The 12,348-nt window shown below is 39.2% G+C and overlaps 1 protein-coding gene across 2 annotated transcripts; it reads right to left on the bottom strand.

The window, feature by feature from the left end:
* Positions 1-325: 325 nt before the first annotated feature.
* On the bottom strand, positions 326-10,785 carry LOC112573945 (Krueppel-like factor 10). 2 transcript variants are annotated; one of them, XM_025254663.1, is made up of 4 exons: positions 10,141-10,785; positions 3,871-4,131; positions 2,612-3,464; positions 326-2,448 (listed from the first exon to the last, which is right to left on the bottom strand). In XM_025254663.1, the coding sequence occupies exons 2-4, from the start codon at positions 4,126-4,128 to the stop codon at positions 2,258-2,260; spliced, it is 1,302 nt and encodes a 433-aa protein (XP_025110448.1). In that variant the 5' UTR covers positions 4,129-4,131; positions 10,141-10,785; the 3' UTR covers positions 326-2,257. The 2 variants fall into 2 exon arrangements, with proteins under 2 accessions (XP_025110448.1, XP_025110447.1); XM_025254662.1 differs by lacking the exon at positions 10,141-10,785 and adding an exon at positions 5,925-6,075.
* Positions 10,786-12,348: the final 1,563 nt, after the last annotated feature.

Raw genomic sequence — 12,348 nt, 5'->3', positions numbered from 1 at the left:
TAATTCCACAAAATTGTCTATCCAAAGAGGTTTGGAAAGCGGTTCTTAAAGTGAAATCAGTTTTTTTTTCCCCTTATAAAACCCATTAGAAATTAAACGCATTTGAAAATTCTGGAGTTGATTTTAAATGTACCAAAGGGGACATACTGCACTGCATAAAAACACTTATCTCTTAAAATACTGAAAACCTATATGGTACAAAAATAGTAATTCCAATCGATGACAGCTCATCTCAGCAACTTTGATATTTTTAGTTTCAGTCTCCTGGAAGCTCCTTTCAGACTATAAGTTGAAAATGTGGGAAAAATAATATGCAGGCTATAAGTTAGCAATTCATGCATCATCATGAATGCATCTTTTTTTAATCATAAAAGGAAGCAAGGAATGCCACGTGATGCTGGTTACTAAATATGGAATGAGACCATATGAGCATCTTGCCACTTGCAGAATTTAGCCTAATAAAGAAAAGAAAAGAAAAAAATAATCAAACAGCACATGTGAACCTTCTCTTTTTATAAGGCATCGTTTGCACAGATATGTAATTATGCACACAAATTGTCTTTTAAACTGCCATTAACATCCAAATCTTAAACTATGAGGTGGATCAAAGTGTGATGCTACTCAATCTTGAATGGGGTAGTCAAATTAAAACAAACAAACAAAAAAAAAAAGGAAAAGAAAGAAAACAAATGTTAGCCATTACGATGTTAAACATTATCTCAAGTTTAAAAAAAATTTTGAAAAGAGAAATGAGTTTGCACGTAACAACTTGATTGGTAAACACTCTCTCCTTACATTTCTCCTACTCTAACTGCCCAATCCCAATAAAAGATCTCTAATATAAATTGTAAGCATTGAACTATAATTACAAATTCCTTTTAGAACTAAACAGATGTGCTTACTATTACATGTTATCTAAATGCCACCAAGCTTACTCGTATACAGGATATTTAAACAGAACAATAAACAACCTTCTCTATCAAAACACTGATTTTAAAAAAGGTGGGGATGGAGCTTTGAAAACATGTAACAAGATAATACAGCTTAGATTGCATTACTTTAAAAAAAAATCTAGCCAACATATGCTGCAACAGTCAAAATATTGATTTAAATTTTTTTAATTTTCCATTTTGATTTTAAGTGATCTGTTATTTGGTCAGTGGCATTCACATTCAGCAAACTCAAGAACTGTCCGAGATACAAATTTCATAAATAAAATGGGATCATAAATAAAAACATACACTTAGCAAGCAGGGTTGCAAAGAAAGAAAATCACTTGTGAAACCACACATGCTGAAAGACATTTGGGTTTAGCATTAACATACAAAATTAAAAATCTCATGGCTACAATTTTACAACATAAAGTGACTGAAACTATTTGATTCTAACAAATAAATAAAATAAACCAGTATCTGTTGACTCAGAGGTTAATGGGTTGGTTTTTTTTTAACAATGGAGGATCAAGCATACACTTTTATGCATGGAACACACTCTCAATTCTTCATTTCAAAGCCAACTTGACATTTAACACAAGGGTGCAGCAATTGTGACCACATTCAATGGCACCAATAATTTAGTAATAAGTTAAAAATAACAATAATTGTCATGGTGGAAATGTGCATCTATTCATAAACTTGAAAACTCTTTTTTTCCGCCGCATCAACAAGGCATTAAATTACTTGAATAAGAAACAGCAAGTAAGGTATTTAACCACATGCATATTTCTTTAAAATTTATTTTGCCTTTAAAAAAAAGACCAACACTTTCCTTTGAAAATTCATATAGAATATATAAATATTACTTTTTAACTTTTGCTTTACTTTTCTCATAAAGCCAACTTGTGAAAAGTATATAAAAAACAAAATGTAAGTGAACAACTGCAGGGCATATTAGCCGAAAAAGATTCACACAACTCCTCCCAGCGATTTTATCTCCTCGGATAAATCTTGCTTAGATGTCAAGCAGTTTGCTTGGCTATGCATTTTTGAGTGAACCACAAATATTACATTTACTCAAACAGAAATGTTAACAGATGGCTATTCTCCCTAATATGTTGGCAATAAATGCAAGTTGCTAACCTTAGAAGCCTATGACAAGAAAAGCACTCAGCAACAAATGATTTGTTTTTTTAAATATCACATATACAATTCAAGCAGCCCTAAACACTTTCTTCATCCAGAAATTACAGTAAACTTCTGCTAGACATGAACAGGCTACTTTTCACTCAGTGACCACTGTATGTCAAGTTCACTTCCTATCAGTTCTTCTTGTTGGCAGCATGGCGTCGCATGTGCTTGGCAAGATGGTCACTGCGCATGAACTTTCGATCACAGGAAGGGCAAGGAAATTTCTTTTCACCCGTATGAGTTCTCATATGACGTGAACGTTCATCAGATCGTGCAAATCTCCGCCCACACTTTGCCCACTCACAGACAAATGGTTTTTCTCCTGGGAAACAGACAGGAATTTCATATATAAAATTTTTTTAATCACATAGGAAAATAAAAATGAGAAATACTTTTCATAAAGAAATATTAATAAGTGGCCTCTTGCTTCTCTCTCTCTCACATACAGAGACCATTTCAAAGAAGACAAGAATAAAATCAATTACCAGTATGAGTTCTGATGTGTGCTTTCAAATGGGAGCTCTTGAAATACGTCTTCTGACATGACTTGTAGCTGCAGACGTGGGTTCGGCGGCGTTTGCCATCACATGTTGTGCCATCTTCATCCATCTGCACCCCGCAAGGGGACTTCACTGTGGCTGGGGCAGGGGCTATAGGGCAGTACTGTTCAGACTTGTTCTTACCCACAGAAACTGAACACTGTGGCTTGACACACTGGGGTGTTGATGCATTTAAGCCATTTACCACAATAACCTGTACAATTGGGGTCTGAGTGAGTGGGATAGCAATAGGTCTGTCCAAAGGGTGGGAAACATGTTGCAGGGTGATGGTGCAGTCTGTGTTTGGAAGTGGAAGCATAGGAATGCTAGAAAGGATGTTCAGTGACTTTGCAGTGGCTGGAGGAGACACGGGGGTCAAAGGTAGTGTCACTGGTAATGCTGTAGTCTTTGAAAGTTGCTGTGGGTGACCCAAATCTAAGACAGAAACAGATGTTTGTGATTGAATGTTTGAAGACAGCACTGGAGACTGCAGCCTCTGACGAATTTCATCCAGCCTAGTTCGTTCCACTTGTTTTTGTTGGGCACTGACACGCCCCAGTTCAGATAAAACCATGGAACAACTGTTGTCTTTCACAAAGTCCTGCAGCAGATCTTTTGCAGGCTTCTCAGCAGCTCTGGCTTGGTCAAAACTCCCTTCAAAGCTAATATCAGAAAAGCAGCGTTTTCGCAAGGGTTTGCAGCTATCAGGAATTCTGCTTAGATTGTTGGGCACTATTACTGACACAGGAATGGGTCGTTCTTTTCTAGGTGAAAGGTCAATAGGTGCCTCCCTCAATAACTGCACAATTAAAGAAAAATTATCTAAGACATGTAAATGTAACTGGCTACAAACAAAATTTTAAAAATACATAAACAGATGATGGTACCACAATCTAGAGGAAGAAAACCCTGAAAAAACTGGAAAAATATCCTAGCATCAAACTCATGCTTCTGCTTTTTCAAATTACTTTATCTTTTACAGTCAAAATTCTGACAAACCTCAATACTACAACAGCTGACAAGACTGCTGCAAAGATGTGCTACAAAGGTCTCCATTATGTCACTTTACTGGGTACAATTTGTTAGTTAAACAAAGCTCAAGTTTTAGATACATGTATATGCTTTCTTGCCTTTCTCCCCTTTATTTACCATATCAACTTGCATCAGGAGATGTACTTAATAACCACAGGAAATCTTAAACATACCTGTGCCAGTCTAGATTCTTTCTTTGCAGCAACACAACAAATTGAAGCATCTTGGATGAACTCTGTTGCAGCATAAGGGTTTGAGCTGCCATCCTCTGAGTGAGGTGGGGTAGGGCAGCCATTGTGCCCAGAAAAATCCACCATGTTGTTCTGGAGCATGCGATCTTGTCCACTGTTGCTAAAGGAAAGAAGAGTCTCTGCAGCAACCTGCTCAGCCATGGCATCTTTGCAGGTTGCTTCCCCTGCACCGCAAGGCATGCTCTGTAACATAAAGAGTTATTTTATGCTTGTGTGTGTGTGCAGGCAATGTTCAACCAACATGCACAATAACAAATACCCCCTGCTCCTCCGCCACATCTGGTCAGAAATTAGTAGACCAAGTGTTGGTCTAGTATTCTGATTTGAATCTAGTGTCAATTTAAATTTGATTTAGCAGTTCTTTCTACCTGCTTCTACTTGTCTTGTTTTTGTCTTTTAAATATTAACTGGTCTTTTTATTTTTTCCTATTATAACATGGTACTCTTTTCCAAAGGAATGCACTAGAAGGCTGAAAGATTTTGTATACACAGATTATTATTGGGCATGAACCATTCAAGTAGAAATAAATGGAAAGCCTCATTATTTAAAAAGTTGCATTACTTTTAGCATGAAATAATATTCCATGGGTGATCTAAAGCATGGACGATATTCTTTACATAGGTAAGGGGTATATGAATGATCTTTAATTACTGACAGCCAAAATCAAATCCCAAAATATTTACCAAAAGCATTATTAATTAGCAATGATGTTAAAGGTGGATATTTAAGCAAATAAGTAGATTCAATCAGACTATTTTTAAGGAAAGCATTTTCCAAAGCTAGTCCTTAAAAGTATCTTTATAGACTTTAATATATTACATCTTAAATAAATTCACCAGCAACAAAGACAAGTTCCAATTACATTAAATTATTAAATTAAAAATGATTACATCACATTTAAATGCATACTTTATTCTAGGGAAATATTTTAAAGTATGTGTCATGGATTAAAATTTTGAACACACAATATTTCGATAAATAAAACTACGTTGAAAAATAATCTGAGTTAATTACAACTCTGACACCAAAATTCTACTGTTCCAAATAATCACCATATAATATTTCATCTAATGTAGTGTAAGCTGTTGATGTTATTTCCATTACAATGTCAATAATAACATGCTTTGAATGCTACCAGTAAAATCTTAAATTTCATTTGGCCAAGTGTCTGCTAATTTAATACTGTGAAGATTCGCGAGGTCGTTGCTATTATGTATAATTTTCACGTCGCCTTTCATCACTAGCTCTGGTCCCAGATATTCACCTCCTATGAACAGGAGACAACTCGTGGCCTACATGCGTAAACTGCCCGAATATGGTAAACTAGGTCAGGTATGTGACCGCTCGTCTGGCAAGTACAATTGCCGCAAGTCAGAAACAAAACAAACCGATTGTAATCGCTACAAGCTTCTTTAAACAAAAACACACTTTTGTGTGATATGTTATAAGCAATACAGTACAAATGAGGCAGCTGGATAATATTACTCGATTTTTGTTTTCCATTTGCTGCTGGAGAAACTAAAACGAAAAGCAGCATGCATAAACAGATCGACAAGGCGTTCACCTCTGACCGCTTGCATCTCTTCCTACGCCCACAGCATAGCCTGGCGAAGTGGTGATCGAAAAGAAATTCGCGAAAAACAAACGATTCTAGTATTTTCATTTACAAGTCAGCACTCCTATATAGTTCACTAATTACCTTTTGATGATTGATTGTACAGATGATTAACACAACAGATAGGATACCTCTTTACAGCCGTTAAATTATCATCAAAATGGAATAACAAAAAAGCAGGAAGACTAGAATAACACGCAAGCACGAATTTTAAAGATATAAATGTGCAAAATTAAGCTTTTAAATTATAGATCTACGTAACATCCAACGCGCAATATTCTGCATGCATTTTCATCGCTATTATTTCTCTATTAAAATTTAACAAGGAAAACATTACGTAAACTGAAACAACATACAGACCTCGAAGTCTGATTGAGGAGTTGCTGGTGGCGATGCTGGATACATAAAATAATGTTCATTCATCTTTAGCGTTAATGAGCACACCATCACATCACAGCTCCAACAGTTTGTGTCACATGAAATGTCTGCAGTGGAAATTGAAGGCAAGGGCGGGGAACAATTAGCCAATAGAAAAGAGGGGTACGTCCCGTCTAGCCAATCAATGTAAAGTGAGCATGTGATCAGTGTATGGCATCGGTGTCGCTAGCACGTGGAGTTCGGATGGCCTTGGCATGTCGTGCTCTCGGTGCTGTCAATGTTTACATCGTGCCTGGAGGTGTATTAAAGTAGTGCATATGTTGATCAGCCCTAGCATGAGCTTTTGTTGTCAAGTAAGCCAGCTTATAGTTAAATCCTTAGTCATGAAGTAGGAGACACTTAGTGTAAACATTCAGCCCACAGCTTGAAACGCAATGGGTTTTTTGAGGATAGAGGTGATGCAATCGATTATGGCGGCACCAGTGCATTGACCTCTGTTCTCAGGATATGTAATATATACACTTTTTCTATGTAACTGGCTGTCACTAGATAAAATAAAATGACATGTTATAAGGGAAATGTCAAATAAATTTTCGTATTGTAATTTCCACCCACATACACGTACAGTCCTGACAAAGGAAATGTGGATCGCATTTGGTAACATTGCAAGCAGCTAGATCGTTACATTGAAAGGAGGAAATGCCGCGCTGTAGGCAACATGATTTCCTTTGTTTTGGTTCGGTTTGGAAGTTTAAAAAATTGCTTTGTTTGATAGGGAGATAAGAGGCTTCTGATAGTATTTAGCGCATTGTGACATAGCACAGTTTCACGAAGAGGTGGGCGTGTGGAAAGGTCAAATGAGGTCATGTTCTAGAGCGCAGTTGGCTGCTGGGTATTATAAATAGCTCCCGTGCGGAGTGCGTGCTTCTGTGAAAGTAGGTTTTGCTGGCTTCTGGGGACGGGTAGGAAATCTTACTCTCTGTTGGTGTCATTTCTCCCTCTCCCTCTCCCTTTGTTATAGCAAAACAATAGTCATTAGCTTACATTTTAGTTTTGAATAATCAGGTAATCAGTACAAACTGGCTGAATGATAATTTTACTGATAGAGCTACAGCTCACAAAAAAGGTCATATAAGAATAGTTTAGGGGTGGAGAAATGAAGTCTGTTTTAAGCGTCCCTGTGAAGGTAATGTAGTGTGTGTGTGAACACGGACAGTGGTTTCTACTTGTATGTCATTCACAGGATTATAATTACATGTATCAGTTACACTATGAGTATCAACTTCGTATCATTTCCTTTTAAATATGGACATCAGTACCTAAAGAGAGACATTGTGGTGGTTTGTGGGAAAGCATCATGCAAACTATAGACTAGCCAACAGCTTGGCAGTGATACGGCCTACCTAGCTTCCCTTCTAACACAAAGACAGCGTGAGAGAGAGGTCGGAGGGGAGTGACCACGTAAACAAGCGTTTTGCATCTTAGGTGATGACACATACCCACTGATTCATGCAACACTTTCTACTGTCGGCGTTTTTTATGCTCTTTGGGACCAGACAGACAACCTCCATCCAGCCACTTACAAACAATAAAAGAAAATTGTCCTCTTTGTGTTCACTACATCATCCTCCGTCCTCAGGGTCCCTAAATCCATGTTGAGCCCCTGGCAACAATGTTTTCGCTCAGCAACTCAGTGCGTTGTCTGGACATAGTCTATTAGCAAAACAACTGTGGAGGGCATTTCCCTGCGTGGAGGCAAGCTCAATGAAAGCCTACAGACGAACCGACATTCAAACATAAAAAAAAACCACAAGCGTTAGCGAACGATGACACGATCTCCATGGAGATCGCCAAATGCAGCCATAGACGCAAAGAGCAATGACTTCAGGAGAACAAGATGATGGCAAGCCTTCACTGCCGCCATTATGTTTGGGGGAAAAATATGTGTGACCTGGTTTCTATTTTCCCTGCTTACATTCTCTGCAACCGACAGACACAAATTGATCTGACTCGACCTGTTTCTCACGTTGTGCAAAACTCATCCACGGCTTCCCCCTCTCCCTTCTCCTTTTTTTATTAATAGCTTTTTACGTAAGCCTTGGGTGAACGACCTCGACTGGCAGGAATCAACACAAGTGCTTTTTGCATGACTAGCCGTGAATAAATAATTAAGTGCAGTGAAGGAAGGTTTCACAGTCATCTCTGAAGCTAGGTCCACGAAATCTCACAGTGAGAGCAAAAATAGTGAGTAGTATTCTCAATCTTTGGTGAGAGGGAACCAACAAGGAAATTGTGGGAGAACTGAGACGTTATCAACAGGGGCACACAACATTGGAAAGACACATACACACACAAAAGCAGGAGTTTAATAGTAGCAGTATCAACAGATTATTATTATAGAAATAAGAACAAAAGTAGTAGTATTAATGGTGACAGTAACAGAAGAAGTAGAAGCAGCAGGTAATGCAAAACCAACGCATAGCAGAACAACTTGCATGTGACATCTACGGAATTAATTCACAGCGGTTTTCTGTACACTGGCAGAAACAGACCGGACATGGACATAAAGAAATGAATAAATTAAATAATTACATTTCAAATGATTCCAAGAACTTATAAGGTGTAAAGATTTCTGTCGGAAAAAGTAAAGGAAAGCGAGAAAAAACAACAACCAAGTAGTCCACATAATAAACTCGTCTTCATTGGCGACAGTGATAAATATTCCCACTTGCGATTTAAAATTCAAGAAAATAAACCACCACAAATATTGCGTCAACAATGAACATAGCGTACACACACAAATTAAAATCTATAAAGAAACAAATATACAGAGATACAACAACGAAGTATCAAGGTGTACAGGCAAAATCTCGCAGTTAAGATGAGGCGAAAATTTTTTAGTTTTAGTACTTGCTTTTGAATAAACTACTAGGGGCAACGCAGTTGAGAGCAGAGCATATGGTTGCCAGTTCCTAGCACCGAGGAAGCAACAGTGAACACGATCGTGGTTTCTCATGAAGCAAACGAGAACAAGAGATAAATTGGCAGTGGGCAGTGTTCTACACAGATTACAGGGCAGACACATTTACAGGAGAAATAACCCGAGGGGAGGGTTGCACGTGTTTGTTAAAGCCACATCTATATTTAGCGTTGTCTCTTTTGTTCTTGAAAGATAGAACCATCGACGACACTTTTTTCATATTTTTTTGTTTGTTTTGTTTTACGGAAAAGTAGTACTGGAATTAACGCCATTTTTCTGACGCAGTTTGGTGCGACGGGAAAAAAAGACACAGGCACAAGAAGGAACAACACAGGAGGTCACATATCTGCATTGCCTGAGTGTATACTGCCCCTTAAATTATAGTATACAAAGTATACTCTTCTGAATACTATAAACTAGCCAACACTGGGAGGTGAGTACAGATAACGGTGCTGTCTGCAAACCAACGATAAGTTAAGCGAAGTCCAAACACAGGGGTGCGTGAGTTCGATACTCGTAACGCGCAGCGAACGTTCCCCAGTCGACTCAGCTGTCGGGAACAGGTACCTGACTTCATAGAGGGGTTGAGGAAAGTTATGCAGTGAGGGAGACGAGCAAAAAAGCTCATCAACCTCACAAAAAAGCTTGTCCCGAGAAAAGTTAGGTCTTTTACACCTCACTTCTGAAAGGTTAGGGGGATAACCTTTATCTCACTTCATTGTTCGAGCTCAGTAAATGGGAAAATGTGTAACACCGGTGTTTGAATTTAATTCGTGAAATGAAAAGGTTTCTTCATAACTTTATCAGACAACATATTGTACGAAAAGAAATTGTGTAAAAAGCTGGGAAAAATGCTTACTGAGAGAAGACAAGTAGTATATTTTAGTTGCAAGATGAAAAAAGAAAATCTGAGCGCAGACCATATAATGAAAACAGATAAGAAAAAAAAAAAAAAATCGTATGCGCTATAACCGGCAAACGACAAGAGCGTTTGAAGAAAAGCAAAGGGAAGAACGGCAGAGGAAAAGGTAAGCTACAAATACCTTTCTACGTCAAACTATGCAAAGCGGCAGCACAACGGCATTTGAGACGCACACACATTAATTTGTTCTTCTACATCTGTCTGTATTCCCCGACTGACCACCACTTCGAGTGGCACATGCCAACGGCGATACACACCACACAGCTCAGCGTTCTGCATGACTGCCTTATACTCACTCGCTTCGGATGGCGGTAGGCTGTTGTCTTGCGTCATCGTGGCCAAGTAAGATTATCACCAACTGTGCAGTCCCCTCAACAGCCTGTGATGTGCTGGCCGCAAGCAATGAAACCAGTTCCACTGCGGCAGACTCGCCGTTAAAAATTAAAAAAAAAGAAAATGTCGCTCGCTCTTTGATCCAGTCAACGACACCCGGTATCCTTATCCAAATGCTCGCATCATGCGTTTGCAGACGACCAAGACTCCAACTTCGTGGACTGTAGAAAAATGTTGCGGTGGGCCGACAATGTAGGGGGTATCAGTACCGGCATATGTCTTGGGCCCACGACGATACACAAGATGGTATTTCGTGTACTTTTTTGTGTGTTCTAGAATATTCTCAGTAAATGGAACACACGGCAAATGACCTCCTTACCGTTGCCACACCATTCCTCACACCACACCGATTGGTACTTGCTACGCCACGTGATTTCAGAAGTCGTAGGAAATTGAAAAACGCTTCACATGGCATGCTTATATTCAATTTCCACCAGTTGCGTCATGTCGCTCGTGTAATTATATTGCATCAACTTTTTCTGTTTGAACTTGTGCCAGCGTGTGAACAAAAACAGTCCAGATGACAGGTAGAGAAAATTGCAAGCCAGTGGATCTCAAATTGGAAGAAACGCAACCAATCAGAAATGCAGTGGAGTAGTGACGATAGCGTGACTGTCATTGGATGAGCCTGAGATCTTGTAGTGTGACCAGATGTGGGGCGAGACGAGGTCGAGGTCAGTAAACTAAAAAAAGGAGATGACCTCGAGGTTAGCCTGCCTGGGGTCATGCCTGTCTGAAGGCCACTTCGTTGAGAGGTCAGCGTTGGTGGCAAGAGTCCCACGGATCCTGCTGAGATCACGTGACGGAGGCAAGTACCGTGCCTCACAAAGGGAATGGTGATGGTGGTTGTCGGTGGTGGTGGGGTTCGTTTGACAGAAAAGAGAAGGTCGGAGTGTGTGTGTTGGGTGTGGATGGAGGTTAGAGCACAGGCGCGGTGCTTGCTGCAGATGGCCTGGCCGTGCCTTCATCAGTGACACGCCAATTTTGTCGTCTGTCTTGAAAAAAAGAAAGACAAAATGCGTGTGACTGGTACGAACCTAGCTGGCTGTTGTTGAAAATCAAGACATTTCCAGTCAGGTCTAGCAGCCTAAGTAATCTTATATTGAGACCAATACAGATAAGCTAAGTTTGAAAAAAAAAAACCCAAAAAAAAACTAACGAGAATAAAAATCTTACATTCCCATTAAATTGCAGAACATAGAAAAAGTTCGATCGTTGTGTCTGAAAAGCACTCAAAATGAACTGCACATACAGATGCAAAAACAAAAAACAACCTCATTAATCAATTTAGCTCAAAGGCATTTCCTGATTGTGTGTGTGCGTGCGCGTAACTGTGAGATGAAAGGGGAAGAACGAAGAAGGGTTAATATATATATCTTGCATGTTATTGTTTTCTTATCAGGAGCATCAATGAAGACTTAAATGTTGTTGATGTTTCGCTCGTCAGAAAAAGCAGTAGTACGCAGTAGTACATTCTGTTGATACTTGGCCTTCGTGTGTTTACACTTCCGCTCCTCCTTAGCCATCTCCGTTTGTTTTGTTTACATCGGTCTCACCTTGTCCTTGACTTTCCTGCACGCAGCACCAGTGCTATTAAAGCCTCTTAGTGCTTTTTTAAAGATGCATTTCAATTTGGATGCCGCAGACAATGGAGAGAGTGAGGATTGAATGACAAATTGTTTTATTGCCATCAGAAAACCTAGCTTCTCTCACTGCGCAGGTTAATTTCTCTGTAATGGAGGAAAACTACAAACGAACAATAGGTTCGAAAGATTCATAAAGAAACTTGCGTATGTCAAAGTGAAACTAATAAATTAAAGTAAATAAACTATGTAAAAAGACGTAATTCGATGTGTTTGAGAAATATACTTCACCTATAGTTTATTAATATGAAAAATGATGAAAGCAGAATGTTAGTGGCGGAAACCTGTGTGTCTGTGATGGGTGGTGGCACTCATGTCATGTCTGCTGACAGAAGGCACCGTGCACGTTGAGTGCTTGGTGCTCTGCTGAAAGTGAGGAAAGGCGGGTTCACGTTCATGCACGACGGCAATCCCACGCACAACGGCGTCCACGTGATTAGCATTCATCGACCACGTGCTCACAGTGTT

Source organism: Pomacea canaliculata, linkage group LG10, assembly GCF_003073045.1.
Source record: "Pomacea canaliculata isolate SZHN2017 linkage group LG10, ASM307304v1, whole genome shotgun sequence".
In the NCBI taxonomy this organism is placed as follows: Eukaryota; Metazoa; Mollusca; class Gastropoda; order Architaenioglossa; family Ampullariidae; genus Pomacea; species Pomacea canaliculata.
Note: the sequence above shows the minus strand (reverse complement) of the source record. Positions and strands in the feature narration are given on the sequence as shown.

What these genes read in the sequence shown, in the direction of transcription:
- LOC112573945 (XM_025254662.1), bottom strand. Translation starts at nt 6,011, where the DNA reads ATGGTGTGCTCATTAACGCTAAAGATGAATGAACATTATTTTATGTAT. An exon ending in CTCCTCAATCAGACTTCGAG is followed by an intron (nt 4,132 to 5,924) that starts GTCTGTATGTTG and finishes TTTATGTTACAG; the next exon opens with AGCATGCCTTGCGGTGCAGG. An exon ending in AAGAATCTAGACTGGCACAG is followed by an intron (nt 3,465 to 3,870) that starts GTATGTTTAAGA and finishes TTAATTGTGCAG; the next exon opens with TTATTGAGGGAGGCACCTAT.